At 34.1% G+C, this 26,916-nt stretch overlaps 1 protein-coding gene across 3 annotated transcripts in view; it reads left to right on the forward strand.

Annotated features, from left to right (window-relative positions):
- The window catches only part of GRIA2 (glutamate ionotropic receptor AMPA type subunit 2), a 142,712-nt gene that overhangs the window by 85,711 nt on the left and 30,085 nt on the right, over positions 1-26,916 (forward strand). For all 3 annotated transcript variants that reach the window (XM_036088961.2, XM_036088960.2, XM_036088959.2), the window contains exons 5-12: positions 414-467; positions 5,339-5,500; positions 17,286-17,453; positions 17,928-18,032; positions 18,709-18,819; positions 20,295-20,501; positions 21,000-21,370; positions 25,915-26,113. In XM_036088961.2, coding sequence (XP_035944854.1) covers positions 414-467; positions 5,339-5,500; positions 17,286-17,453; positions 17,928-18,032; positions 18,709-18,819; positions 20,295-20,501; positions 21,000-21,370; positions 25,915-26,113 — 1,377 coding nt within the window. The remainder of the gene's footprint in view (positions 1-413; positions 468-5,338; positions 5,501-17,285; positions 17,454-17,927; positions 18,033-18,708; positions 18,820-20,294; positions 20,502-20,999; positions 21,371-25,914; positions 26,114-26,916) is intronic.

Here is a 26,916-nt window from a genome sequence, read left to right on the forward strand (position 1 = left end):
TGAGTGTCGATGTGTGAATATAAAATCTCAGGTGTTGGTTTCAGCTGTCTAATGTTTTAGAAAAATAGCTTTTGTAGGAATAAAATTGTGACTTATTATGGATTCAATATTCTTTTCATTTTACATTTCTTAAAATCTTGTGACCGTATTTTCACTGTTGACTAAACTGAAGTAATTATTTGTTCAGTTATTGACTTCTTGAAAGATAGCATTTATAAAGCACTAAAATGTATTGTTACTTTTTTCTGAGAGAAATATTCTCTGGATTTGATAATTGTATTTTGTCAAGTAGGACTCATCATAGAATATCAGAAAATAAAATTCCACTTTTTTCCTCAATTGGGTCATAACATCAATAATTTTAATTTATATTATTTGCATGTATTAAATAATTGTTTCTTTATCTTTGTTAGGTTATTACCATTGGAAAACATGTTAAAGGTTACCATTATATCATTGCAAATCTGGTAGGTGAATTAATTGATATTTATAATTTTAATAGAGTTACTTACAAAATAGTTTTGAATGACCAGCATTTATCAGTGTTATTTTTAAAAACATATCTTGATTATATTGATCAATTAGAAGTGATAATATTTTTCTGAGTTTGTGTTTTAGACTCACTTCCCACATCAATTTCCTATTATAAGTGATGTAAGAAATATTTGACAAACTTTATAAATTGTCTTAGAAGGCATATTTAATTATGGAAAAGTTTTCAAAAATATATAAAGTTTAATTGTTCAAATTTCCTCTTGTTTCTCACTATCACAGTGTTTTATAATTTTTCCCTCTGTGCATTCCTTTAAAGTTTTTAGTAAATATAGTATCTGAAATAAATGCACATTTGGGAGAATACATCAGTGAAAAATTAAAGCTGCAAATGTCAAGAATATTAATATATTATTATTTATTTCTGATTTTCTATTTAATATGTAAGCAACACAATGAAATTAAATCCCTGTAGCTGATCACTTTTTCATTGGGATTTCTGTCAAATTACAGTTATATGAACATCCAATTGGTTAGTTGTATCTCCCTCTCTTAAGTGTAATCAGAGCCAATTTAGAATTATTGTTAGATATTTTTTTCAAAATAGTTTTCAGATCAGTAGTAAAATGACCTTAAGCCTTTACCGTTGCAAAAGTTTATGTTCTTTGAGGAAGTATGATCTTACTTGACTGAGAAAACTGCCCTCCCCAAACTCAGGAAGATAATGAGAAAAGGAAGGAAAAAATGAGAGCTTATTCTAAATAGCATAATAGGACTCTGAAAAGGTTTCATATTTACCCAAATGTAGAATTCTTTCTTTATTTTTTTCTTTTTTTTGTTTGTTTGTTTATTTAGAAAGAGAGAGGGAGAGAGAAAGAGGGAACGAGGCTAAGGGCAGAGGGAGAGGGAGAGGGAGAGAGAGAATTCCAAGCAGGCTCTATGCTCAGCAGTGTGGAGCCCTACCCGGGGCTTGAGGTCTTGACCCTGAGATCGTGACCTGAGCCGAACCAAGAGTCGGCAGCTTAACCCACTGAGCCCAGGCACCCCTGTAGATTTGTTTCTGTAGGTGGTTTCTGGAATATTAGATTGTTATATCAGAAGACATTCTTTCTAGTAATGATGGGAAAAAAAAAGAACTTTACAACTGATAGATACTGTTTTCACTAGAAGGTGGCACCAGTGATTTAGAATATTAAATCTCAAACCTGCATGTTATTAGTAGAAGTTGATTGTTCAGATAAAACTTCTGTTTACCAATGAAATTGCTAACTACTATAAAATTCATTAGAATTTATCCATTAATATGATATTATAGATCCTAAATGACCCCCTACCAGAGAAGCAAGGGTTAAAATAGATGAAGCTCTGTATTCACTCACTTCAGAGCCACATTCTGTGCAAAGAACAGCCTGGACAGTCAGTCCCCATGTGAATTGTGCCATTTGATGAACAACACAGAGCCACATTGAAAGCCGTGATCTTTAAAAATGTCCAGATGGAGAAGATTATATTGGAACATTGAGAAATAATGACAGAAGGTGGCTCATCAATTTGAGAGTTGATATCTGATGCTATGAAAAGGAAAGAAATGTACGGATGACCAAAGTAAAAAAAAAAAAAAAAAATTAAAAAATAGAAAACAAGAGCCTGCTGGCTGTCATGCTTCTAGGGAGGAACATACCTAGTATTTTATCTGAATTCAAATTCTGCTTTTCCATTTCTGAATACTTGGTATCTTCACCATATGGAACTTCTAGTGAATCAGTAAGTTCAAAGAATCTGAGGAGTGCTGCAGTTTCTGAGAACTTAGAGCTTGAAAATTTCACTGACATTTAAAATTGAAGAATGCCATTCAGAGTTGAAGAGCTTTCATCTTCCAAACTCTTGGTTGGAGATGTCCCCCTTCCCCTGCAATCCATCCCCACCTGCCTACCTTACAGTGAAGCACATTTGTCAAGGAGCCTCCCCCATGCACATGGAAGTTCCAAGAAATGTTTTAGTGTCTAAGTGTTAAATAGCCAAAGAGAATCAGGCATTTGAGAAAAGTCTGGTCCATGAAGGATGTAATACAAAACAAACAAATAAATAAATGAATAAATAAAATAAACAGAAACACGGCAGGCAGAAAACACAATAAAAATGTTTAAAATTGTAATGAGTATCTGCAGAGAAAGAGAAGAAAATTAACTATCCATAAAGAAGGGGGAATAATGAAGGGGGGGGAATTGGAGGGGGAGACGAAACATGAGAGACTATGGACTCTGAGAAACAAACTGAGGGTTCTAGAGGGGAGGGCTTTGGGGGGATGGGTTAACCTGGTGATGGGTATTAAAGAGGGCACGTACTGAATGGAGCACTGGGTGTTATATGCAAACAATGAATCATGGAACACTACATCAAAAATTAATGATGTAATGTATGGTGATTAACATAACATAATAAAATTAAATTAAATTAAAAAAAGAAGAGAGAAAGTATGTTATGAAAAAGAAAAAAAAACTCAGGGAATAAGGAAGACCTATGGGAAGTTTTTTTTTTTCTAAAATAACAAGTAAAATTATATGACTTTGATGATAAGGTTAAGAAAAATCTTACAGAGTATGTAACAAAATGACAATACAATATGAAGTGGTGTGTGCAGGGAATTTGTGAGGAACTTAGATGTTTAATCTAAGAGTTACAATATCTTAATACTAGGCATTCTAGAAAGACAGAATAGTGAAGACAGGGGAAAGAGACTATCAAAGAGCATTCAGAACAATTCCCAGTACTCAATGACACAAATATGCCCATTGAGTACACAAAACAATGAAAGAAGAGAGACTTCTTTCATGTTTCAAAGAAAATGTCGTCATGAAATTTCAGAGATCAATAGAAGATCTTAAAAGTTTCGGACAGGTGGGAGGTGGAGGCAGAGAGGAGTATGAAGCAGGTCACATAAAAAAGTAATTAGAAATAATGACATTGTATTTTTCAATAAGAACAATAAAAGTCAGATTATGAGAGTCTCAACCTAAAATTCGGTACCCAGCCAAAATAATCAAGTGTCAGAGCAAAATGAAGATATCTTGAGACATTCAGTGTCTCAAGAAATTTACCTCCAATGTGTCTGAGGAAAGTATTGAGGGCTCTGGAAGAAGAAAGGAGTAAAACATGAGAGAATAGTGATCCAGGAAGTGGGCGAACAAGTCGGAAACATGGTGAATGGACACTCCAGAGGAACAGTTGCAGAGGAGATGGAAAGAAGCACCAATTCAGAAGGTCTCCTGCCAATTAAATATTCAGAAAAAAGAGAAACAGATTACTTGATGTGTTTGATATTACTTAAAAAAAATTTACTCATGTAAACATGAAAAGTTCTCATGGAGCAACTAGAGAAAAATAAGGATAGGTATATAGAAAACTATAGTACTGAAAAAAATGAAGCAATTATTAACGTCAGACCTGGGTGGCTCAGTTGGTTAAGTGTCCGACTCTTGATTTCCACTCAGGGCACGATCTCGGGGTTCTGAGATCGAGCCTTGCCTCTGTGCTGAACTTGGAGCCTGCTTAAGATTCTCTCTCTCTCTGCCTCTCCCCCTCAACTTGTGCTCTCTCTCTCTTAAAAAAAAAAAGAGAAAAAAAGAAGGAAAATGCAGTCCTACCACATTATTTGACTTTGTTCTGAATAATAGAATTATAAATACGAAAACCATGAACATGGAAATGAGTGAACAGGTAAATGTGAATGAATTGCATACTCATTTGACATAAGCAGAAACTCAATAAAAAATATCTAAAATGGATAAATTAAGAAAGAATAGTGAAAATGTGTCATACAGAAATATGGAGGTAAATATATGAAAAACAAAAATTACTGAAATTTATTGTTTTGAAGCAGCTTAACTGGAGCATGGGTGGGGCAGAGCAGAAAAGCTGTGACTTTTGTTCTATATATTCTTGCACTATTTGCATTATTTTAATGAAAAGAAAAACCAAAATAATGAGCTAATAACAAAGTAATTATCCTTCTTCACACAAATAGTATTAAAATATGTTTTTTAATATCAATAACAAAGAAAAGACTCTCCTGTATTTTGGATTCAGGGATGTTTTCAATCCTATGCAGAATAATAAGGAGTAAATGTATAAGGTAAAAATATTTATAATTGTGATTTATTAAAATTGTGATTTCATCTTTGAAAGAATGTACTCTCAAATTGAGATAGAATTTATGACAGCACAATATTTGAAATCAATGGAAGCACCACATGATAGTTTTACTAATGACTGAATTCATTCTAATAATGCAAGTGATTGATTTTTAAACTTTCATATATGTTATAAAAAATTAAGTTGCATACTTAATATGAAATTATTTGACTGTTCTCAAATAATGACTAGGCATTTAGTACTTTCCATTCTCCTTTTAAAGATGTTTTATCACCTGAGAGAATGAACAATTTAAATAGGAATAACTTGCTTACCATTTTGTAGCTCTTGGGAACTAGCTTTATGTTACTGAGTATCTCTAACTCTGTGGTAGTGCTCTGTTGTAGATTGAATAAATAAAACCAGTACGTATATATATATATATATACTTATAACAGTATTTCTCAATAAAATAGAGAGCTTTTATGTGAGTACAATCAATAAAAAATCATTGATTAAAGATCCACTGTGATGCCAAGATGGCGGTAGGTACTGGTTCAGAATATTGGCTGTAAATACACAAACATTTACTCTAGGCTTTTTATCGCTCATGTGTTCTTTGACATTTGTAAAACCACAATGTATAGAGTTATTTGGTAAATGTTAAGTTCTCTTTGATTCTCAGGAAAGCCTGACATACGTTTTCTATGTCTAGGGATTTACTGATGGAGACCTATTAAAAATTCAGTTTGGAGGCGCAAACGTCTCTGGATTTCAAATAGTGGACTATGATGATTCCCTGGTATCCAAATTTATAGAAAGATGGTCAACACTGGAAGAAAAAGAATACCCTGGAGCACACACAACTACAATTAAGGTATATCTCTATCTAGTAATATGTACATTTACATCTGTGTCTATATATCTGTATCTTTATCTATCCATATCTAACTGCTGATAAGTAGCCTGTTCTCTGGGACACTCTAGGAAGAAGATAAAAATCTTAATTTGTTTTAGTAACTAAAAACAATAAATGCTTTATGCAATCAAACAAGGAATCTTTGAATTCTAAATGCAGTGCACTATTCTGATATGAGCAATGCCCGGACTCATCTTTTATTCTCCATGGGTTTGGACTTCCCTTGTTTTTTCAACATATTTTATTATTCATACACCTACATGCATATATTTACCACTAAATATTAAATGTTTCTGCTGTTGATAAGAAGGGCTTTTTCCCTTCTGTTGGTCACCTTATTGACAGCAGAGATAAGAGTGGATCATAGAGTGAGTGGAATGAGAGGATCACATTCTTTATGAAACTAGACTTATGAAAAGTAAGAGCAAAAATTGCAAAGCATTTCAAATGCAGAGTGATTTTGTTTGTTTATTTGTGTATTATTAAGCAGATTGTGTATGAACCTGTCAGGGATAGTGTTATTTCAGTTGCTCTCCCTGTTTATACATCAGGCAGAGGTTTTGTCATTGTTGTTTTCTGCACGTAATGGAAAAGAAAAAAGATATGGTTGTTTGGCTTTAAATTTGTGTCTGGCTGTGAGACTGGCCCTAGGTAAGGATTAAAAGCATTGAATTCTCTACTTTTGGGTATATAAATGGATCCTGTTAATTTTAAGTTAAATTCATGAAAGCATCTCATAGAATGTTAAAGAATAGCCCAGAGTTCATTTTTTCTCAAAACTAGGTGACTTCTTGTTTGGTGACCTTGACTGATACTCAACATGTACATGGTTTATAACAGTACTGTGGGCTTGTAGGGGTACCTTCAGGTAGCAAAGCTGATGAGAAGACAAATGGACATCTAGTCTTTTCATTGGTGTCAGGGTGTGTCTCCACCTGCTGCTCTCATTCTGTGGAACTTCAGGGTTCCATCCATTCCAAGGTGGTGCCTTTTAAGCTTTCTGATGAAGATTGCATGTGGCATTTATCACCAAATAGAACTAACACGTTCCTTTTGAATACTCGATTAGTCATCGTGTTCCTACCATTGCTGTCTACTGTGAGAAGGATGAGAGCAAAATGAGATGACTATTTTCTCATGGAAGTCATATCATTATTGAAGTGCATGGGTCATGTAACAAAATGCAAGGCAAATTTGGGGTATGAGAGATCTAGCAATGCATTCTGTTAACATTTTCACCAAAACCTAGCTCTAGATTTCACTCTGTTGGGAGCTTGCTCCCTTCCCGCTGTAGCACTTAAAAAACAAAAACAAAAACAAAAAAAAGAATCTCATTTTGATAATCCCCAGTCGAATGGAGGAGACTAACATGTCAATTAGCAAACGTAACAGAGAATGATGCGTGTAAAATATGCCAGCTCCCCGGCATATGATTAGGACAGTATGGGGGAAGGGATGTTAAGGAGGACCCTTCAGAGGTGGGGCATCTAGGCAGGGCTTTGCACGTGGCTGAGCAGGAGAAAAAGTATGGGAGGGTGCTGGGAAAAGAGCCTATACACAGACTCAAAGTGATAGAGTCAGGGAACTGTAGTTTTTCTTCTGTTTTTTGTTGTTGTTGTTGTTGTTTGTTTGTTTTGTTTTGTTTTGATTTCTCCACTGTAAAAATTTAAAATATTTGGGCTGGATGGGAGATGAACATTTTATGGGAGTTACCAAGAGATAAAGCTCTTCAAATGTCAACAGATATAAAAGATAGGAATTACAGGACAGGGCTTTCACGATTTTTGTCTGTTCCCTGGGCAGAAGAAAGGAAGAAAAGCTAGTTGGGGGACGATATAGTATTTTCTAATATAAACAAGTAGCATATCTTTGATACATGATCTGTTTAAGGAAGGAAAGCAAGAATATTTCCTAATGAGATTATTTCTTTCTATGTTGTCTTTGGGTCATTGACTGTACCAGGTACATTGCCTGATAATTTAAATCACGTTTTATTGTCACCACAATAAAAACTTACAGGCATAAAAACCTGTAAAAACGCAATTCATTACATGAAATTCTCTGCATGGTTAGGCTTTGGAAATAATATAAATTATTTCAAGTTGTAGGAATATTAAATAAATGATTGTTTTAAAGTTTTTGTCTCCTCCAAAAGTTAACAAAGCTTCCATAGTTTCTTAATTAAAATCATTCTTATTCAATAAATACAAGTAAAATATAAATGTTTCAATGTTTCACATATTTTAATAACCACAAAATATAAATTACAAATGTTAAATTTATTCATTCTTATACTCTGTACAAAAAATAACTCTAGAGTCATGGTACTGAGATTTTAAATCTGACTCGCCAATTTGCTAATTTCAGGCAACGTTCATTCTTTATTCATTTATCAATCCATTTATCCATTCAATACATATTTATTGAGTTTTTACTCTGCCGGCTGGCACTGTTCTGAATGTCAGAGAAATGACAACGTTCTAGTCTGAGAGCATTAAGGAACTACCAGAAGAAAGTGATTATCATGGTTTTGACATAGGAAGATTACTGGCTACCCCTTTTGCAACATTGTCTGCTGACAATAGATTGTAGGGTGTACATCTGATGGCAGGTGAGCTTTTAGGAAGATCACAAACAATCCAGGCAGCCGATGCAACTGATCATGGTTGTCTGAACTGTGGTGATGGCACCAGGGTGGAGGGAAATCAATGGATTTGCTACAATTGCCAATTATTTCAGATTTCTTTATTTGTAAACAAAAAAATTATTGCAGAAATCATAGCCATTCATTATATAGTAATATAAATTCAGTTGAAAGGTATCTGTGGGTTAAAAACAAGATTCGGAAAGGCAGTCTGCCTCCTGACCCCAATCTCCTACAGTGCTTTACACACAGTACACACACAGTAGATATTTGTTGAAATGAAAAATATAAAGAAACCCTTTGAAAATAACAAATCACTGAGAAAGAAAAAAAAAGTAATTATCATTGCTATGAAATTTGGTTGAAATTTCTGTGCTAACATTTGTTATGTCCTTTTATTCAGTCCTGGCAGAAAAGTAGTGTTATTTTACCTGATGAACTGTAGGATGACTTTAGTCATCAGACCTGAACCATCATGGCACCTAGATTTAAATGGGACAGTTAAAGTGACCATTTTACCTTCCTTAAAAAATGTTTCAAAAGTGGCAGATAATAAAGATGATTTGTCACTCTCTCAAAGATAATTTACAAATATTTCTATTTTTAGATAGATTTTCAGTGTTTTCGGTGTCTTCAGCAACTTGCGAGATGATAGCTATCCATTCTGCCTTGTCATATTGACAATCTGAACCTTAGTTCAACTTCTGTGTCTGTGATGTTCTGCTGTTCTGCCGAAGTTGAGGGATTCAACACTAATACGTGACCATGACTGACATTTTTGTGGCACTTTAAATAATGGTTTTCCCACCAGAATCTCATTTCAGTCAGGAAATGACTTAAAGCGCAGACTCAAACTTTTTTAATTGCTGTCCTAAGAGAGTTATTAGGCCTGTCTGAAAATAGCATAATCTTTTTCAGTTCAGTAATTAGCGCTGTGCATTATATAGTACCCTGGTGACTTAATAGAATTAATTCTGCTTCTTGAACATTTTAACTGACCAAAACCACTGCTGACACGTTGGCATCCCTACTCCTAATATTAAAGTATTTTGTCACACAATAGCCTAAAGACTTGACATGTTTAGTTTCTTATATTCTATGGCTTGGAAAGTATATAAATGGTTGAAATAAGCCCATAAATTAAAATTTTGATATTGGGGGTACTTGGGTGGCTCAGTCGGTTAAGCATCTGCCTTGTCTCAGGTCACGATCCCAGGATCCTTAGATAGAGTCCCATGTTGTCTCCCTGCTCAACGGGGAGTCTCCTCCCTCTCCCTCTGCTGCTCCCCCCCCACCCCCCGGGCTCACACTCTCTTGAGCGCTCTCTCTCAGATAAATATGTAAAATATTTAAAAACATAAAAGAAATAATAAAAAAATAAAATGAAGTTATGATATTGGTAAAATTTTTATAAAAATAATTGAAAAAATAATATATTGTACTATTTAAACGTATATTACAGCATTAAAAGTAAAAAGGCATTACTACTATTTGTAATACTCATGCAGGATATCTGGATTCATCTCATTTCCACATTTCTTCATCTGTAAAGGGAATAAGTTTCGGTGATGTGTAAGATTTCTCCCAAATCTCTAATTCCATGATTATGTTGAAGTGCTAATTTAGGCACTTAATAAAACATATACTAAGAGTTCTAATTTTCGCTGAATCTGTGACATCTCAATTGGTTCCTCTGTCTCCCAAAAATTGTAGTGACTTGCAGGCAGTCATCTCTTAACTCCAGATATCGAAATCAAATCCTAAAATATCTTGGAACATATTTGTTTATTTTTCCTGGATTATAAAAGATGAGGAATTTTCACTTTGTTAGACGATTCCTAGGAAGTGGGGAGAGTTCTGGAGGAATTTATGCAACCAACAAAATAAAAGACCTGTCTCTAAGAAAGTCTGTACCTACTGACGGGTGAGTCAAAGCCAATATTTTGATTTGAGTATCTTTTTTCCATCTTGATGACTCTAATTAGTTTTATCTGAAAATTTGAGTGCTTAAGTGAATCCAAAGTTTCAGAATGTAAAAGTCTTTGTCCTGAAGCAAGACTCAATCAGGGTCAGTAGCCAATCTGGATAGTTTAGGTAAAATATGTTGTTTTTAATGTATTCCTTTCACATGAAGAGTCTTTCTTCACAGTGGCTTAAAATTATTTTTATTACTCATAAAGAATAATAAAGGATGTTAATTTTGGTTTCTTGCCAACAGAGCTGGTTTTCTCACCCTTGGAAATGTGTGCTTACTAAAGATGTTGATTTTTTTTTATTTTGTAATTACGATTTAACTTTTTTAGAGCAGTTTAAGGTTCACCGCAACATTGAGCAAAAAATACCAAGAATTCCTATATACCCCTGCCCCCACACATGCATAGCATCCTCCAATATCTGCTTCACTCACCAGAGTGATTCGTTTGTTAGAATTGATGAACCTACATTGCCATCATAATTACTCAAAGTCCATATTTTACATTATGGTTCACTCTTAATGTACATCCTATAGTTTAGGACAAATGTATAATAACATGCTTCCATCATTATAGTCTCATAGTGAATATTTTCACTACTCTAAAAATCTTCTGTGCTCTGCCTATTCATCTTTCCTCTCACTCCTAGCAAACATGGATCTTTTTACTGTCTCTGTAGTTTTGCCTTTTCCAGAATGTCGCATAGTTGGAATCATACAGTATGTAGGCTTTCTAGATTGGCTTTTTTTCACTTAGTAATATACATTCAAGGTTCCTCCATGTCTTTTCATGGCTTGGTAGCTCACTCCTTTTTAGCACTGATAATATTCCATTACCTGGATGTACCATTCACTTACTGAAGGACATCCTGGTTGCTTCCAAGTTTCAGCAGTTATGAATAAAGCTACCACGAATATCTGTGCACTGTTTTTTGAGTGGACCTATGGCTTTGACTCCTTTGGGTAAATACCAAATAGTACAATTGCTGCATCATATGTTGAGAGTATGTTTAGTTTTGTAAGAAACTGCCAAATTGTCTCCCAAAATGGCTGTACCACTTTGCATTCTTCTTTTTTTATTATGTTATGTTAATCACCATATATTACATCATTAGTTTTTGATGTAGTGTTCCATGATTCATTGTTTGCATATAACACCCAGTGCTCCATGCAGTACGTGCCCTCTTTAATACCCATCACCAGGCTAATTCTAACTAGCAATGAATGAGAGTTCCTGTTGCTCCATTGATGTTGAGTTTCTGTGAAGATATTGTGATTTTATGCAGTGAAGTTTCAAAGGGCATATATTCAACAAGCTTAAACAGCTTTATCACAGACACCTCTTTTGCAGAGGGTAGACTGCAATTAAATTTGAAATTAAGACAAGTGAATAAACAAATTTATAATGTATTTCCCAATACTGTTTTTTTTTTTTTTAATGGCTCTAGTTGATTCTTGGTCATTGCCCAAAATCTAGAAAGAGAGGAAGAAAGAAAAAAAGAAAAGAAAGAAAGAAAGAAGAAAGAAGAAAGAAAGAAGGAAGGAAGGAAGGAAGGAAAGAGACTTTCTAAAGTTTTTCTTATAGGTTTACTTATTTTTCCTAGAGCTCATCTTTTTTGATCATTTTGATAATGTGATAAAATGTAGAAATTGAGAATTATATTGTAAGATTCTCTAGGGAAATATCACCAGTGTACAATAATTTCAATCAAATAAGTGATGCCATTTTAAAAATGAGTATATAAAATTTGTCAGGCCATAAAACTTTTAACAACCCAAAGTATGTTACACAGAACCTTATTTTTATGAAAAGTAATTGGCATTAAGAAATTTTTAAAATGGTAATTTGTTTGGACAATGAATGTTCTTCAGACAAAGCTAAACTGGAATTGTTACTCAAGATTTCTTAGGGCCTTTAATAAGCCAATGTGAGAATCAGTTTCTGAATTTATTCATTCACGGACTCTTTTGTAGATTAGGATAGTGGTTTTCAAAACAGCAAAAAAAAAGCTAGTTTTATACCAGGATAGACAGTAATAAAAGGAAAAAAGAAAGCAAAAATGCTGGTCAATAACTTGTATTTTGGGGCATACTTTATAAGTCACCTGGCTTCTCATTTCCTGTAACTGTACTCATTTGATGTGGTGTTTGCCAAACAAGGGGACCCATTGTCCCAGTGTGCCTGGTACTGAGGAGTTGCCTGGGACTGGAGACTTGCTGCCTAAAACAGGGATAGTACCTGGCAAACCAAGACGGTTGGTCACCATCATTGCTCCAGAATCACAGAGATCTGGATTCAAACTCCACCTTAATTTTTTTTGTGACCCTGGGCAAAATATAACCTGTTAAGTTGGAATCTTCATCTATAAAACTGGAGTAAAAATATTTGTTGCATAGAATTTTTAAAAAGGACTTATGAGGAAACCACCCAGCTCAGGTTTGACATGTAGAGAACTTGGTCAACATGAGTTCTTTTTTCCTCACCAGCTTTTCCAGTAATACTATGACATAGAAGAGGCTTTGCTTTACTTATTTCATTGGTAAGAAACCTTGGGCACTTTAACTTACCCAAGGCAGCTGAGCAGTAAATGATAAAATCAGGGCTTGGGCCCTGTCTTCTGATGATACATTCAATGCTTTCTAAACTATATACAATTCAATTTCAAGTGTCAAGGAAAATTTGGAAAGTGGCCTTTCATAGTAAGTTTTTAGCACTTTCAGAAACTGTAAAGCCTAGTACTTTTTTTTTGAATATTTTTTAACACAGTGCAGATGATATATGTTTAGGAATAGGTGCTATCATAATAATGACCCATAAAATGTAGCGTATTTATCCTTTTTGTATGTTGCTTAAATTCTAAGTGTACATAGAACTTCTTTTCATTCCCTCTTTTTGTTGGCTGGCGGAATATTGTTTTCTGGTTCCAGTGATTACAGTAATGTATTACTGAATAATGTCTGATGACTATTGGGCAGACCAAACATGTTTAAAATGCATATTTCATTTTGTATTTGAAAAATAAGTCTCAATAAATACACATTTAAGTTGGAATAAAAAGTGCATTTAGAAAATGGAATAAAAAGTGCATTTGGAAAATGGACCATAAAAACATTTTCCCAGATTTTTTCTTAAAGTGTGGATATGATGCGATTGTGATACAGCACTGCAAAACATAATGGCCCCCCACTGAATTATAAATTTCCCTCAGCTGAGGGATTTCACAGAACATAAATATCAGGGCAGAGATGATGCATTTGTTTTCAAAGAAGGAGATAGTTACATAGTTACATCGCCATCATGTTCCCTTCAAATTAATTTACATCTAGTTTAGTGAATGGTAGAATAAAACTGAAATACCTAACTCTCCAATCAAAAATATGAATATATTTGTTTAGAAAAATAAATGAGCCACATATGTAGAACATAAACAAAGAGGAACTCTGGATACAGTGTCTGTTTATTTTCTCTCAGTCCAGAATTGTGTTTCTATGATTGTGACTTTTAATTTAAAACAATAATAGGCTGGAGACTTGATTAAATTTGAACATTTGAAAAAGGTTGAAAGGATTTTTCTTCTTAGTGTGCTCATGCTCCGAATCATAATTGTAACATGCTGCATGGGCCTCAATGCTTTTAGTTCATTCAACCTAATCTTATTTTTTAATGTAGTTTGCCAACATTTATAGACCTCTAAAACATTTAGCAGATGGCTTTATAGATTTCTCATAGTAATATGAGCAGGCTGACTCAATGAAGATTTTGGCTTTGAACTGTTATCGTAGCTTTTTAATGTGCTTTGCAATACTTTTTTTTTAATATCCAATTTATTTAATTTAGGCTCTGTTTCCTATTCAGTGATCTAGACTTTATTTTAAAAATTACATTGGCAATGAACTAATTACTGTATAAGAAAGCAAATTAATCAACTTTTGTTTTTATCTAGGAGAACAGAAACAAACATCTATATAAAGCAGATAAATCCTGATGTGTTATCTTATTTCTCCATATTTTTTCTTAAGTAAATAGGATTTAAAACAATGCCTTTGATATAATACAGTTTTTCTTAAAAAACAGTACATGCATATTCTAGAATACCTGGAAAATAAATATAATCATGTATGCTTTCTCCCTATAATTATAACCATTTTGTTTATTTTTCTTTCCCTTATTTGTTGAAGGGATATTACTATTTTTTTACCACTCTCATTAATCAATGAAGAAGGTATTTTTTTAATTTAGTTGTAATAATGTTTTCACTAATTTTATAATTGACATTATTCATATTGTTATATAACCTTTATTAGTATTACTTTTTAATGGCTGCATTATACTTTCTTAAGGCAGAAAGTATAGGTTTTAAACATTCCTTTACTGACAGAAATGTGGGTTATTTCTAAATATGGATGGATCTGTCACATACTATATTTTGCTAATTTCTCACATAGAGTATGGAGAAAAAGGTTACAGATTTTTTGGAAAAAAATGGTGATGGTTTTATTTAGATCTGTCTAGCTGAGATATTTGTGAGAAACTCAAGTGCATCCATCCGGGAGAGAATCTAAATATGTAGAGGACTCATATATAGGCCTGCAATGAAATTGCATAAGTGGTTTCACAAGAGAAGAAATAAGGAAGAAAACCTCTAGGTTTACAGCACTCGGTCACAGTGCTCACGTCCTCAAAATCATGTTCTCTTTTTCTTCTTGCCAATTTTCCCATCAAATTTGACTCATTCATATGGTCACAGTGCTCACGGCCTCAAAATCATGTTCTCTTTTTCTTCTTCTTGCCAATTTCCCCATCAAATTTGACTCATTCATATGGTCAAATGAAAGCGATTCAACTAAACTAATATGTGCAAAGATTAAATGACTGATAACCTCACACTGCCATTTTAGTATTAGAAAACTGGAGGCTTAAGAAATTTCTGGATACGTGGAGGGGATGATTCAAACTACATAAACTATTTTTCATTTGCCTTATTGTAATATCTCATATTAAAAGGATAAATCAGACATCTATCTACCATCAGACCAATTTATAACACTATGATAGGCATATTGCAACTATTTGTTTATAACCTTTTCACTAGACTGGAAGAAAACATGAATCCTGTAAAGACAGGGTCCATTTCAAGATCTCTGACTTCCCTGCCTGCATTCTTTCCTTCCTTCCTCAGTCTTTTCAGTGTGTCCGGCCCTGCCCAGGGCTCTGAGAATTCAGTGGTGACAGATGAGTTTTCTACTTTCCTAGAGTAAATATTCCAGTGGGGAAGAGAGCTGAAATAGAGAAATAATGAATGCATGAACAAGATATTCAGATACTGGTAGAGACTATGAAGGAAATAAATAAGGTCATGTGAAGAGGAGTGATTAGGTCTGTGCTGGGCAGGAAGGGCATCATTGAGGAAGTAATGTTTGAGCACATATGTGTAATTTAAAGCCATGACCTGAGTGAGACCACTTAGAGAGAGAGCAAGGAGGGTTGATATGGAATGGCAAGTTTAGAAAATTACTCTTAAATTTTCTAATGAAGGAAACAGAAAAAGAAAGGTGGGTATTGGAAGGAGATATAAACCTAAGAAGCAGTTATTGTATCTATCTATCTATCTATCTATCTATCTATCTATCTATCTATCATCTATCATCTATCATCTATCTATCATGTATCATCATCATCTATCATCTATCATCTATCATCTATCATCTATCATCATCATCTATCTATCATCTATCATCTATCTATTTATCTATCATCTATCATCTATCTATGTATCATCTATCTATTATCTATCATCATCTATCTCTTTATTTGTGGTAGGAGATATCAGAGCATTTGAAGTGCTAATAGAGATGATCCAGTAGAGTGAGAAAAAAGGCTGATGCAGGATATTGAGGTTGTAATTGTAGATGAAATGTCCTTAGAAAGATCCAGGGGACTGTATCAGGGCACTGTTGGAGTGGCTGTCCTCATGTAGGAGCTTGGCCACCTCATGTGTCGTCAACTCAGGAGGGAAACAGAGAAAATATGATCTTGGCAGTTTTATGTTTGAAAAATAAAGGGTTTCTCTCTGAGGGCTTCTATTTTTTCAGTGATGTGTAGGCAAGATAATCAGCAGGAATTCAGAGAAAGAGAAGTGTGCAGAGTTGTGGGTTTTAAGAGAAGAAAAGAGAAGGTATAAAAATAATCATTTTTGAGAGTGGAAGAAATAAGTTGCTATAGAAAGGAGGAGGAGGACTTGGAAATACTAAGTGCCTGTTCTGTATTTGTGGTCAAGAATTTTAGGGTGTGCCAAAATCAGTATGATATTGTATTTTTACCCAGCTTCACTGTACTTTTGTTACTCACAGAAATTTCCTCAGTATTCAGTAAAGCTTTTATGTAAAACTGTGATTTATCATTAACAATAGCAGCATGATACATTTGATAGATGGCAGTGTATATACATGCATGTAATAATACCTATCCAGCCACTGACAATGCTTAGTGCCCATAAATAATGCTCTTTTTTTCTGCTTGGCCCCCAGCTCCTGTAACAATCCTGCTGTCCCACTGGGATCTGAATACCATAAGTTTGGAACCAATGTTATTTTATCATAGACTGTTGAAGCATGAAGGGGGCATAGAAATTATGAAATTTGATGGTTCTTCTTCTTGATTACCGTAACTACCTAGGGGATCTTAAAAACAAATATTTCAAGACTATAGAATTAGAGACTTAAACTAATCAATATTCTTTCCCTATTGCCAGGTGAATCTAGCATTAGTGGAGGCATATTTGTTTGTAAATTTGATAATATCCTATATCCCTAAATCAGGCCATGAAGTGATGCTTTAATAAGAAATTGGTTTAAAAAGAAAAGACCCAATTATTATAAAATGTCTCACCCAAAATAACTGAGATGCTAACATAATAGGAAATGCTTACACTCAAGAGCACACTGCACAGTCCCAATATTCCGCGCTACCCCCTCAGATTCTTAGACTTCTACATGCAGGAATTGTGTCTAAATTCTTGGACTGTGATGTGGTGTTGTACGGTGGCCAGCTGCAACCCAGATGGCCAGTGTGTGGTGAGCCTCTGAATTTTTTCCCATTCTTATGAAATGTGTATGATGTTTTTCAGTATACTTCTGCTCTGACATATGACGCTGTTCAAGTGATGACTGAAGCTTTCCGCAACCTACGGAAGCAGAGAATTGAAATCTCTCGAAGAGGCAATGCAGGAGATTGTCTGGCAAACCCAGCAGTCCCCTGGGGACAAGGTGTAGAAATAGAAAGGGCCCTCAAACAGGTTAGTCACTCAAAATGATTGTGAATGTGACTTAACAATGGACACTATTTTTTTCCACTATGTTAGTCTCCTTGCTGTGTTTAATGTAAAGTGAGTATTATTTCCTAACTGCACAAAGGTAGGTTGAAGGGTGAAAAGAAATCTTAAAAATGTAGTTTCCTTGGGCGCCTGGGTGGCTCAGTCGTTAAGCGTCTGCCTTCGGCTCAGGTCATGATCCCAGGGTCCTGGGATCGAGCCCCGCATCGGGCTCCCTGCATTGGGCTCCCTGCTCGGTGGGAAGCCTGCTTCTCCCTCTCCCCCTCCCCCTGCTTGTGTTTCCTCTCTAGCCGTGCCTCTCTCTATCAAATAAATAAATAAAAAATCTTTAAAAAAATGTAGTTTCCTTAACTTGAGCCAGGTGAGAGTAATCCGTACAGTTTGTATCTTTGGTTGCAGTAAATTGATAACTGTGCGGCTTTCCCATTTCCTCATTAGGTTCAGGTTGAAGGTCTCTCAGGAAATATAAAGTTTGACCAGAATGGAAAAAGAATAAACTATACAATTAACATCATGGAACTCAAAACGAATGGGCCCCGGAAGGTAAATCATTAGTGATCTAAAGGCAGTTTTCTCTCTGCGAGGAGGTGAGTTTGCTAACCCATCACCTCTTCTTCCAGAGTCCTGGAAATGTATATTCACATAGGTAGAGTTTATCTACTTCCAGAAACAGATGTATTTTTAAATATTTTTTCTAAACCTAATCTATTCATTTCTGGTAAGTAATACTGAAATGTAATCTTCAAATGACTGTGAATAGAACTGTTTTTGGTTTTCTTTGTTTTTTGATCGAGGTATAAGAACTTTATTGAGAAGAAAAAGAAACTATCACGGACAGTTTATGGTTCAGAAGACAAAGCATAGCTGGTGCACATATACATTGTTTTAATTCAATACCTTGCTTTTAACTGTTATGGATAAAATTCCATTGCTTGGATTTATTTCTATTTCTATATGATCACTCCCAAACAAATTACCCTGGAAAAATATGAAAAGTGAACATGAAGAGATAAGCCGTTTTTAAGAATTGCTTTTGTTTCATTGTTTTTATAATCTCTATTTCTATTAGAGTCACAAAAACAAAAGACATATCTTTGTTTAGAAGAAACCTAGTTAATGTAGATAAAATTTTTGATTCATACATGAGTTTGAAATAATTCAATGCTTGGCTAATAGAAAGATCATTTATCCATGTGCCTATTTCTGTAACCTTTTTCAGATTGGATACTGGAGTGAAGTGGACAAAATGGTTGTTACCCTTACTGAGCTCCCTTCTGGAAACGATACCTCTGGGCTCGAGAATAAGACTGTTGTTGTCACTACAATTTTGGTAATTAGCTACAAATGTCTGTGCTTTCCTGCAGTTTTTCTTATGAAAAATATCTGCCAACTAGAATTGCTGTTTGTATTTTTGGATAATAACTAATGTAGTGTTGCTTTGGCACTGTTTTAATCATGTATAGCATATTTACTCTGTCAAAAGGACCACCCAAGCATGAGCTAAAGCATTCAAAATATTTCCTATCCTCTTCAATACTGAAATTTAGCTTGACAGAAAATTCGTATGCTGGTGCGTCCACAAATGTGAACAACTGGGGAAGGTCTGGAAGAGCATTCCTTGTATTCACTCATGTGCTTTACCTTTCACTTCCCATATGATTCTGGGTACCATCTGTCTTTGCATCTATTAATAATGTTGGCAACGTCTCTTTATAAGATGAACTCCTTAAAGATAAGGAAAATTTCACTTCTTTTTAGCCCCCAATCTCAACACAGTCATTGGCACATAGCCAGCGCTGAATGAATGAGACAAAATTGAACTGAATCTTGATCATCTAGGCTCTGGAGAAATGGAAGGTAGATGTAGATCATCGTGACAAGCTGTTGGTGAAATGAGATGGAGAAAATAGGGTTCACTAATAGTGATTTTGCAACAAAAAAATTGTATTTTATTTTACTAAGCACTGATAGAGTAAAATTGTGGGATTCATTTTTCTAACGATATTGAGAAGAAAAAAAATAGATAGGTTAATAAGGGATTTGGGTAAAAACATTGGTTGGCTTTTGGAAATATCTTAATAAGTGTAAGCTCCGACACGTGAGGGCTTTTGCCTTAATCATGCCATTGAGAGGAACTGTCTCACCAAACTCTCAAATATGCTTGATGACACTTTCCAGTAGAGAATTTTGGGCTATGTTGAAGCAGGTGGAAGCTACTCTCCCTCCTTGTAATATTATTCTGGGATATTATATCTCATAGATGAAGTGAGACATGAAATCTGAGAGGGTAGCATCAGCACATCACCATGGCAGTGACTCTTTAGTCTGTCCATTACTGACTATGAACCTGATTTCCACATGAACCTTATCCTTGAAGCAGCAATACACAGGGTTTTGGGTGAATGCTGATTCTTGAGTTTGGCATAACCTTAACCTAGAATAGGAGTGTGGTGGGTCCGGAGTTGAATAAAACAGATGTTGAGCAGCATTATCTCTACCTAAGCTCTAGGAGTTAACAAACATGACAAGGGGACATGCCAACAGTTTGTGCTTTTGAGTTTCTTGTTCGCTTTGGTATGGCTAGATACAAGCTATATTAATGAAATATAATGCTAGACATTTGAAGACCTTTTTTTTTTTTTCAAAAGTATTATGCATAATTTTTTTTTCCTGCTGTTATTTTCCACCATTCATATTCTACAATTTCTCTGGCTAACAGGTAATAATTAAACCAGAAGACTTCATTCAGTGAGAGTAGTTAACAGCTATTTTTTAAATCAGTGAAAGCACTGTCTTTCCATATAGGAATCTCCATATGTTATGATGAAGAAAAATCACGAAATGCTTGAAGGCAATGAGCGTTATGAGGGCTACTGTGTTGACTTGGCTGCAGAAATCGCCAAACATTGTGGGTTCAAGTACAAGTTGACAATTGTTGGGGATGGCAAGTATGGGGCCAGGGATGCTGACACGAAAATTTGGAATGGGATGGTTGGAGAACTTGTATACGGGGTAAGTATAGCTCTTCTCCCAAATAAAGTCATTCAGCTTGAACTCTTGTTGACAGAATGCCCCCTTCCCTGCCAAGTACCTCTATCTGAGGTTGTTAGTTTCCCCCATTACTGAAGAACACTATCTTATTTCCTTGTGAACATCTGAAAATTGAGGATAAAGTCAGAAGCAAACATGCACACTAAATGAGACAGACATTCTATCTGTCTTGAAGCATACGAACCATATGCATTGTTCAAAGGCGCCAAAGGCATAGATTCAGTGTAGAGAGGTAATTATCATAATCAAGTCAGATGGGTATACTGTGTATTTATACAAAGGAGGGATATTTGGGGAACAAATTGTTTTTTTGTTTATTCTTTACTGGAACCCCGCAAGGGAAATAATTACTGACATTTCCCTGATTTCCTTTTCTTTCCTTTTGATCCAGTAATGTAACCATGATTCCTTTCTGACCATGACTCCAGGTACTATTACTTTCATTTGTTTCCCTTACAGAAAGCTGACATTGCAATTGCTCCATTAACTATTACCCTTGTGAGAGAAGAGGTGATTGACTTCTCAAAGCCCTTTATGAGCCTCGGGATATCTATCATGATCAAGAAGCCTCAGAAGTCCAAACCAGGAGTGTTTTCATTTCTTGATCCTTTAGCCTATGAGATCTGGATGTGCATTGTTTTTGCCTACATTGGGGTCAGTGTAGTTTTATTCCTGGTCAGCAGATTTAGCCCCTACGAGTGGCACACTGAGGAATTTGAAGATGGAAGAGAAACACAAAGTAGTGAATCAACTAATGAATTTGGGATTTTTAATAGTCTCTGGTTTTCCTTGGGTGCCTTTATGCAGCAAGGATGCGATATTTCGCCAAGGTTGGTTACTCACCTGCTTCAACTTTGTGCATTTTAGGTCTCAAGTGGATATTCGTGGTGTTTATGAATTCACTATAAAGAAGTAAACAGCTGCCGACTACCTGTCTAAGCAGTTTAAGACTCTTCAGGACAGACTCTTACCATCGGCATAAGTCTGTGAAATACTTGAGCAATGTTCTTTGAATGTTGGTCATGTATTTCCTGGTGAAATTATACACACCATGGAGAGGCTATAAAATGCATAAGGTTCCTATCATTCCATGCCTTCTTGGAGGGGTACCGTGTTTTTGCTGCATATTCTCATTTTACAGTCATCTGTGTGTTGATCCACAGACCTGTATATGGGAAAGCGGGCAACATTACTTATTAACTACAAAAGCAACAACTTGTTTACAAAACTTCGTTGGCACACATCCCATCTCTTTTATTTTCCCATTATTAGCTCATGCAGATGGTATAAGAGAGATATTATAAAATTCTTTTAAAGGTTAGGTTGCTGAATTAAAGGGAATGTACGATAAGATATTTTCCAAGTATTTAGAAATACATGAGTAATAATGATGACTGACTCACTGCAGCTTGTGCTATATTCAGTAGTAATACACACACATAATGGAATACATTTCTGCACCTCTAGTCTCATTATGATATATTAGGTACTGCACTAGAATGCCTAAATATAATGAATATCTCACAAAATACATTTTGCCTTTGTTCACGTTACACACATGAATAGAAAGTTTAGCCATATCTGGCTCTTTGGAAGAATAAACCATACTTTTTCTAGTGTGACTCTTTCACATTTGAAGCCTAAATTATGGTCTACTGGCATATTTTAGTCTAGGTTTGATTACTTTCCTTTGATCTATGGGATATCTTAATAACTAGTAAAGGGGATGATTTTTCTAACACTATTTCATTATATTGTTTGTTTCTGAGCAATTTGGAGATAACGGATTAATTTCCAAAAACTATATGAGAAAATCAAAAGTTTGTATCTTTTGCAGTCTTTTTTTGATTACTCCACCCAGGGAGATAAATTAAATATATCACGTATGCAGAAATTATTAATGACTTACTTACTTCTCTGTTAGTAGGACACATTGTTATGAATTATTTGGACCTAAACAGTCTTAATTCCCTAAAATTCCCTGTGACTTCTTTATGGAGCTGCACTGAATTAGAAATATGCCAATGGTATTTGCACGGCATATATGTATAATAATTTTAATATATAGCATAGAAAAATATAGAAATACAGAATAATGCTACATATAATAATATACATAAATATGATGACTTCCCACAAAATATATGATTCATAGTTTTATCTCTATATTTAGTTTATCTGATTTAAGTTAAAGACATAAAGAGAAGTTTCTAATGATGAGGGAGAAAATACTAACCAAATGGGGATCTCAGAGAATATTCTGGTCCATAAGTAACAATAAAATTATTCATCTTTGGTAAGAAGGCTACTGAAGTATAATGCTACTTTAATCCCAAGATAAAATGCAATTATCCTAGGGTAACATAAACTGTGTTCTGCCTTTTGATTAAGTAAAGAGGAGCATGTGAGGTTCATTATAAAGTAGGATATATTGATCTGGGTTCCTGTAGATGGATCCTTAGATTTGTTTGCCTTACTCTTCATGCATCATGGCTCTGAAGTTAGTGGTTTTGGTGTCCAGTGCTTGTCAAGGAACAGAAAACATATTTATAGGGGCTGGAGCACAGAGCACATTTAACAGTACCTGTGTTACTCCAGGGTCCACCATGACAAACAGACAACTTCTAATTTTCAACAAGCCCATTTAGTAAAATATGGCCTTTTTTCTGTGCTCTTGATTTCATTCATGAGTCATGACTTACTACAATTTCACATATAATAATTTTTATTTCCTGGTAAAATAAATAGATTTTTTTAAATTTTATTTTATTATGTTGGTCACCATACAATAGATTTAAGATAGTATATTTTTCCTTGTCATCAACTGATTTAGTTTTTGCTACAGAATATATATGAGCAAAATTTGCTTTGCTAAAAAAATTTAAGTGTACATATCTTTCATTCTATATGTGCACCTAAATATTGAACATAATGCATAATATTGGCAAATTTAATGATTTTTTAAAACAAACCAAACTATCTTTTTTTACAATGCAATGATGGTTACTCCAGTTTAGAAAAGAATAGAGAAGCATAGTATCTAATAATAATGATGATGATGATGATGCAGAAATGCACAGATCACTTTGAGATACTCTTTAAATTTTTTGAAAGATATTTATCACCTCTTTTCAAGTAAAACATGGTATGGAACTATATTATTAATATTAATAGAACATTTAAATTTTAATCAGGATTGATTTATTGAACTGAATTGGTCATTTTCCCGAAATTAAGTTTAGAATATGTTACCTATAGTTTTCTGAAGCCTGGAACCACAGAAATTGTGAGAGCAAAATGCTGTTAAGTTGACTTTTATTTCCCTGCTTACCTCTCTTTTTTCCCAATATCTCAAAAGGATTCCAATAAATAAAAATGCCATTCTTAAAACAATTATTTAATGTAGACTTAAAAGAAATGGTAGAATAAAAAAAAAAATGGTAGCATATCTGTGTTTATTTGATCCTTTAGTGCAGATTCAGAGAGGTGAAGGTTTGTTTTTAAGTAGAGAAACCATTTTTGTCTGTCTCCATAAGACATAAATTGAATTTGCCCCTGCATAAAGTTTCTCAGGAACTCTTTCAGAAACATTAATTGATCCTTTGAAAACACTTACAAATGGATGATAAGTTGCTCAAGAATTTTCTGTTTTGAATGGTGTATAAGTTCAATAATTTTTTTGAGACATCTTGTGAAACTTTAAGTAAATTGGCATATTTAAGCTCATTAAATCTGTCTTAAGCACTGGAATAGAGAATAACTTATGTCTGACTTGTGTTTATTTTACAAATGGAACAGAATTAGTTATAAAAACAATTCTGAAATACATTGCCAATTACCATGCAGTTTATAGTGTCAAAGCAATTATTAAGAAATCAGTTTTGTTTTAAGGAATTTGAGCTGCCCTCTTAAATATGGGGTACATGCCCTTTAATTATACCTTCCATTGTTATGGAATAGTGAACATTTTGAGAGTGGCTGTGTCTACACAAGAGGTTTCTTAAATTTAAAATGTATTTAATACCCTTCGCATGAGAGAGAAGTTAACTTTTTTCCATCCTGTCATATTTATTTAATTCTTCGCATCTCTCAGAGACTGTGATAAAGGCTCTTAGTTATATATTTTTTTCATTGCTTGCTCCTTCTCGCTCTTTCTCTTTTAGCAATAGATGTTTGTAAAAATCTTTACTTTTAATAAGCTTCCCCACTTATTTTTGACTGCCAGAATAATTTATTCTACAAAGGTGTGTTTCTTACTGTTAAATGTCAGGAGGTCTGTTTTAAGTCATAAATTACCAAACATTTGTAATTTAATTTTTTAGAAATGTTATCTCTTCACTGTAGCAAGTTTAATTGTTAGACGTAGCAGTTATTAACCCAAAATGTTATTTTATTGGATTGTTAATATTATTTAAATCCCTTTATACATAGGATCTCGCCAAATCTTTCAAAATAATATGCTATGTATCTATTTCCATATCTACGTATCTATATTTATCTCTCTAGTAAAGTAAAGTAAATTATTAAGGATCTATTAAGCTTTTAAAAGTATTTTACATATGAATTTATGGTCAAAGAAATATTATTATTTTATTATATTGCAAATTAGGAATTTGTATCTCGGCAAACGTTTAAATGTCTAATTTTGTTTTCCTTGAGTTGTCTTTTTTCTTAAGCAGGAAGCACAGAGGAACAGGGTGATAACAGTCCATGCCAGGAAGTCTCAGATTTTTATTCATTAAGAATTATATTTTGTGTCATCCCTTTGTTTGTTGTATCATTTTTTCCCCCATTTTCTATCCTGCTCTGCACCTAAAACCTATGTTTTTTGCACATACAAAAACCCAGTGAAATTTTGGACCTTTTTGAGAGTTTTGGAACTTCATTGGCTGAATTAAAGGGAGGGTTTCTTCAGTTTAGAACTTCATTTATGGTGCACATTCTTTTATTTTTAATATTTGATTTTGTTTGTCAACATTACTGTGAGTTTTACAAGTGATATTAAATTCTCTTGTTCATGTTTACTCATGTCATGAGTGGATAGTAGGATGGGAATTGGCTGGATTATTTGCACATTTCTTGAAATTGCTTCATTATGAGATTTCATACCATAGATGATTTAAGCATTATAATTATGAAAGCATATGAGGAATCTGAAGTTTTGGTCTCTGGGTAGCTCATTAAATCTAGCTAATCTGTACTCCTTACCCAGAATGCTTAAAAATTTCCAGTTTTATTAACTAGCAGATATATTAAAAAGTATAAAGTTAAATATTCCCATATAAGTCAATATTTGCATAATATTGCTAACTTGTTTTTTTTTTAATTAGGTCATTCATTTCACTTTACAAATCCATTTCATACTTGTTATTAGATCCCTCTCTGGGCGCATTGTTGGAGGTGTGTGGTGGTTCTTTACCCTGATCATAATCTCCTCCTACACGGCTAACTTAGCTGCCTTCCTGACTGTAGAGAGGATGGTGTCTCCCATCGAAAGTGCTGAGGATCTTTCTAAGCAAACAGAAATTGCTTATGGAACATTAGACTCTGGATCCACTAAAGAATTTTTCAGGGTAAGAGATTCCGCTTTGTTATCTTCTGATTTTGATCTTAAAATTTAACCATTTTAAATTTTGTCCTCCCTCCCTCCCTCCCTCCTGTGCTCTACACAAAGTTACTATGTGATAGTACCCCCCATCTCTGTCTCTAACTCTATTTCTGTTCTTGACCTTGTCTCTATACCCCTCCCTTCTTCATCCCTATCCTTAATTCCATCTCTGTATATTTTGTCATGCCTAATTCCTTAGGAGAAAAACACAACATTACAATAGAATTATAGTTTTATAAAGATTGATTGTCCTTTTGGAACAAAATTGAAGCAAAGTATAGTTAAGTTTAGATTGTGATTATTTTTGAAACAAAAGTTTTTTTTAATTTAAATAAGCATGACTGTCATATATTTTACATAGTTTACTATTGAAAACTTAAAAATAATTAAAGAAAAGAAACTCACTTTCAAATCAGTTATGTTAATTCTGTGTCAGGAGACAGATTATATAAATGTGTGAAAATTCTGAATTTTTTTCAAACCCTCCAAGAAAAGGCTAACAAAGGTCTAAATGGGTAGCATAATTATAGTGTGTCTATTAAATATATTTTACTTTTCAAAAAAATTGTGACCATATGGTATTTGTTTATAGGACAAGCCCAATAACCTGATGTCGGTATAATTTTCTTTCATTATACTATTTTCTCTAAATAAGAACTCATTCTATTGAAATGTTTAATATAGCTGATAAACTTAGGTTTTAAGCCAATATATATAGTATATGATGATCTCTGATAATCCAACTAAATCTTTGAATGTATCTGAATT

This window comes from Halichoerus grypus, chromosome 3, assembly GCF_964656455.1.
Source record: "Halichoerus grypus chromosome 3, mHalGry1.hap1.1, whole genome shotgun sequence".
NCBI lineage: Eukaryota > Metazoa > Chordata > Mammalia > Carnivora > Phocidae > Halichoerus > Halichoerus grypus.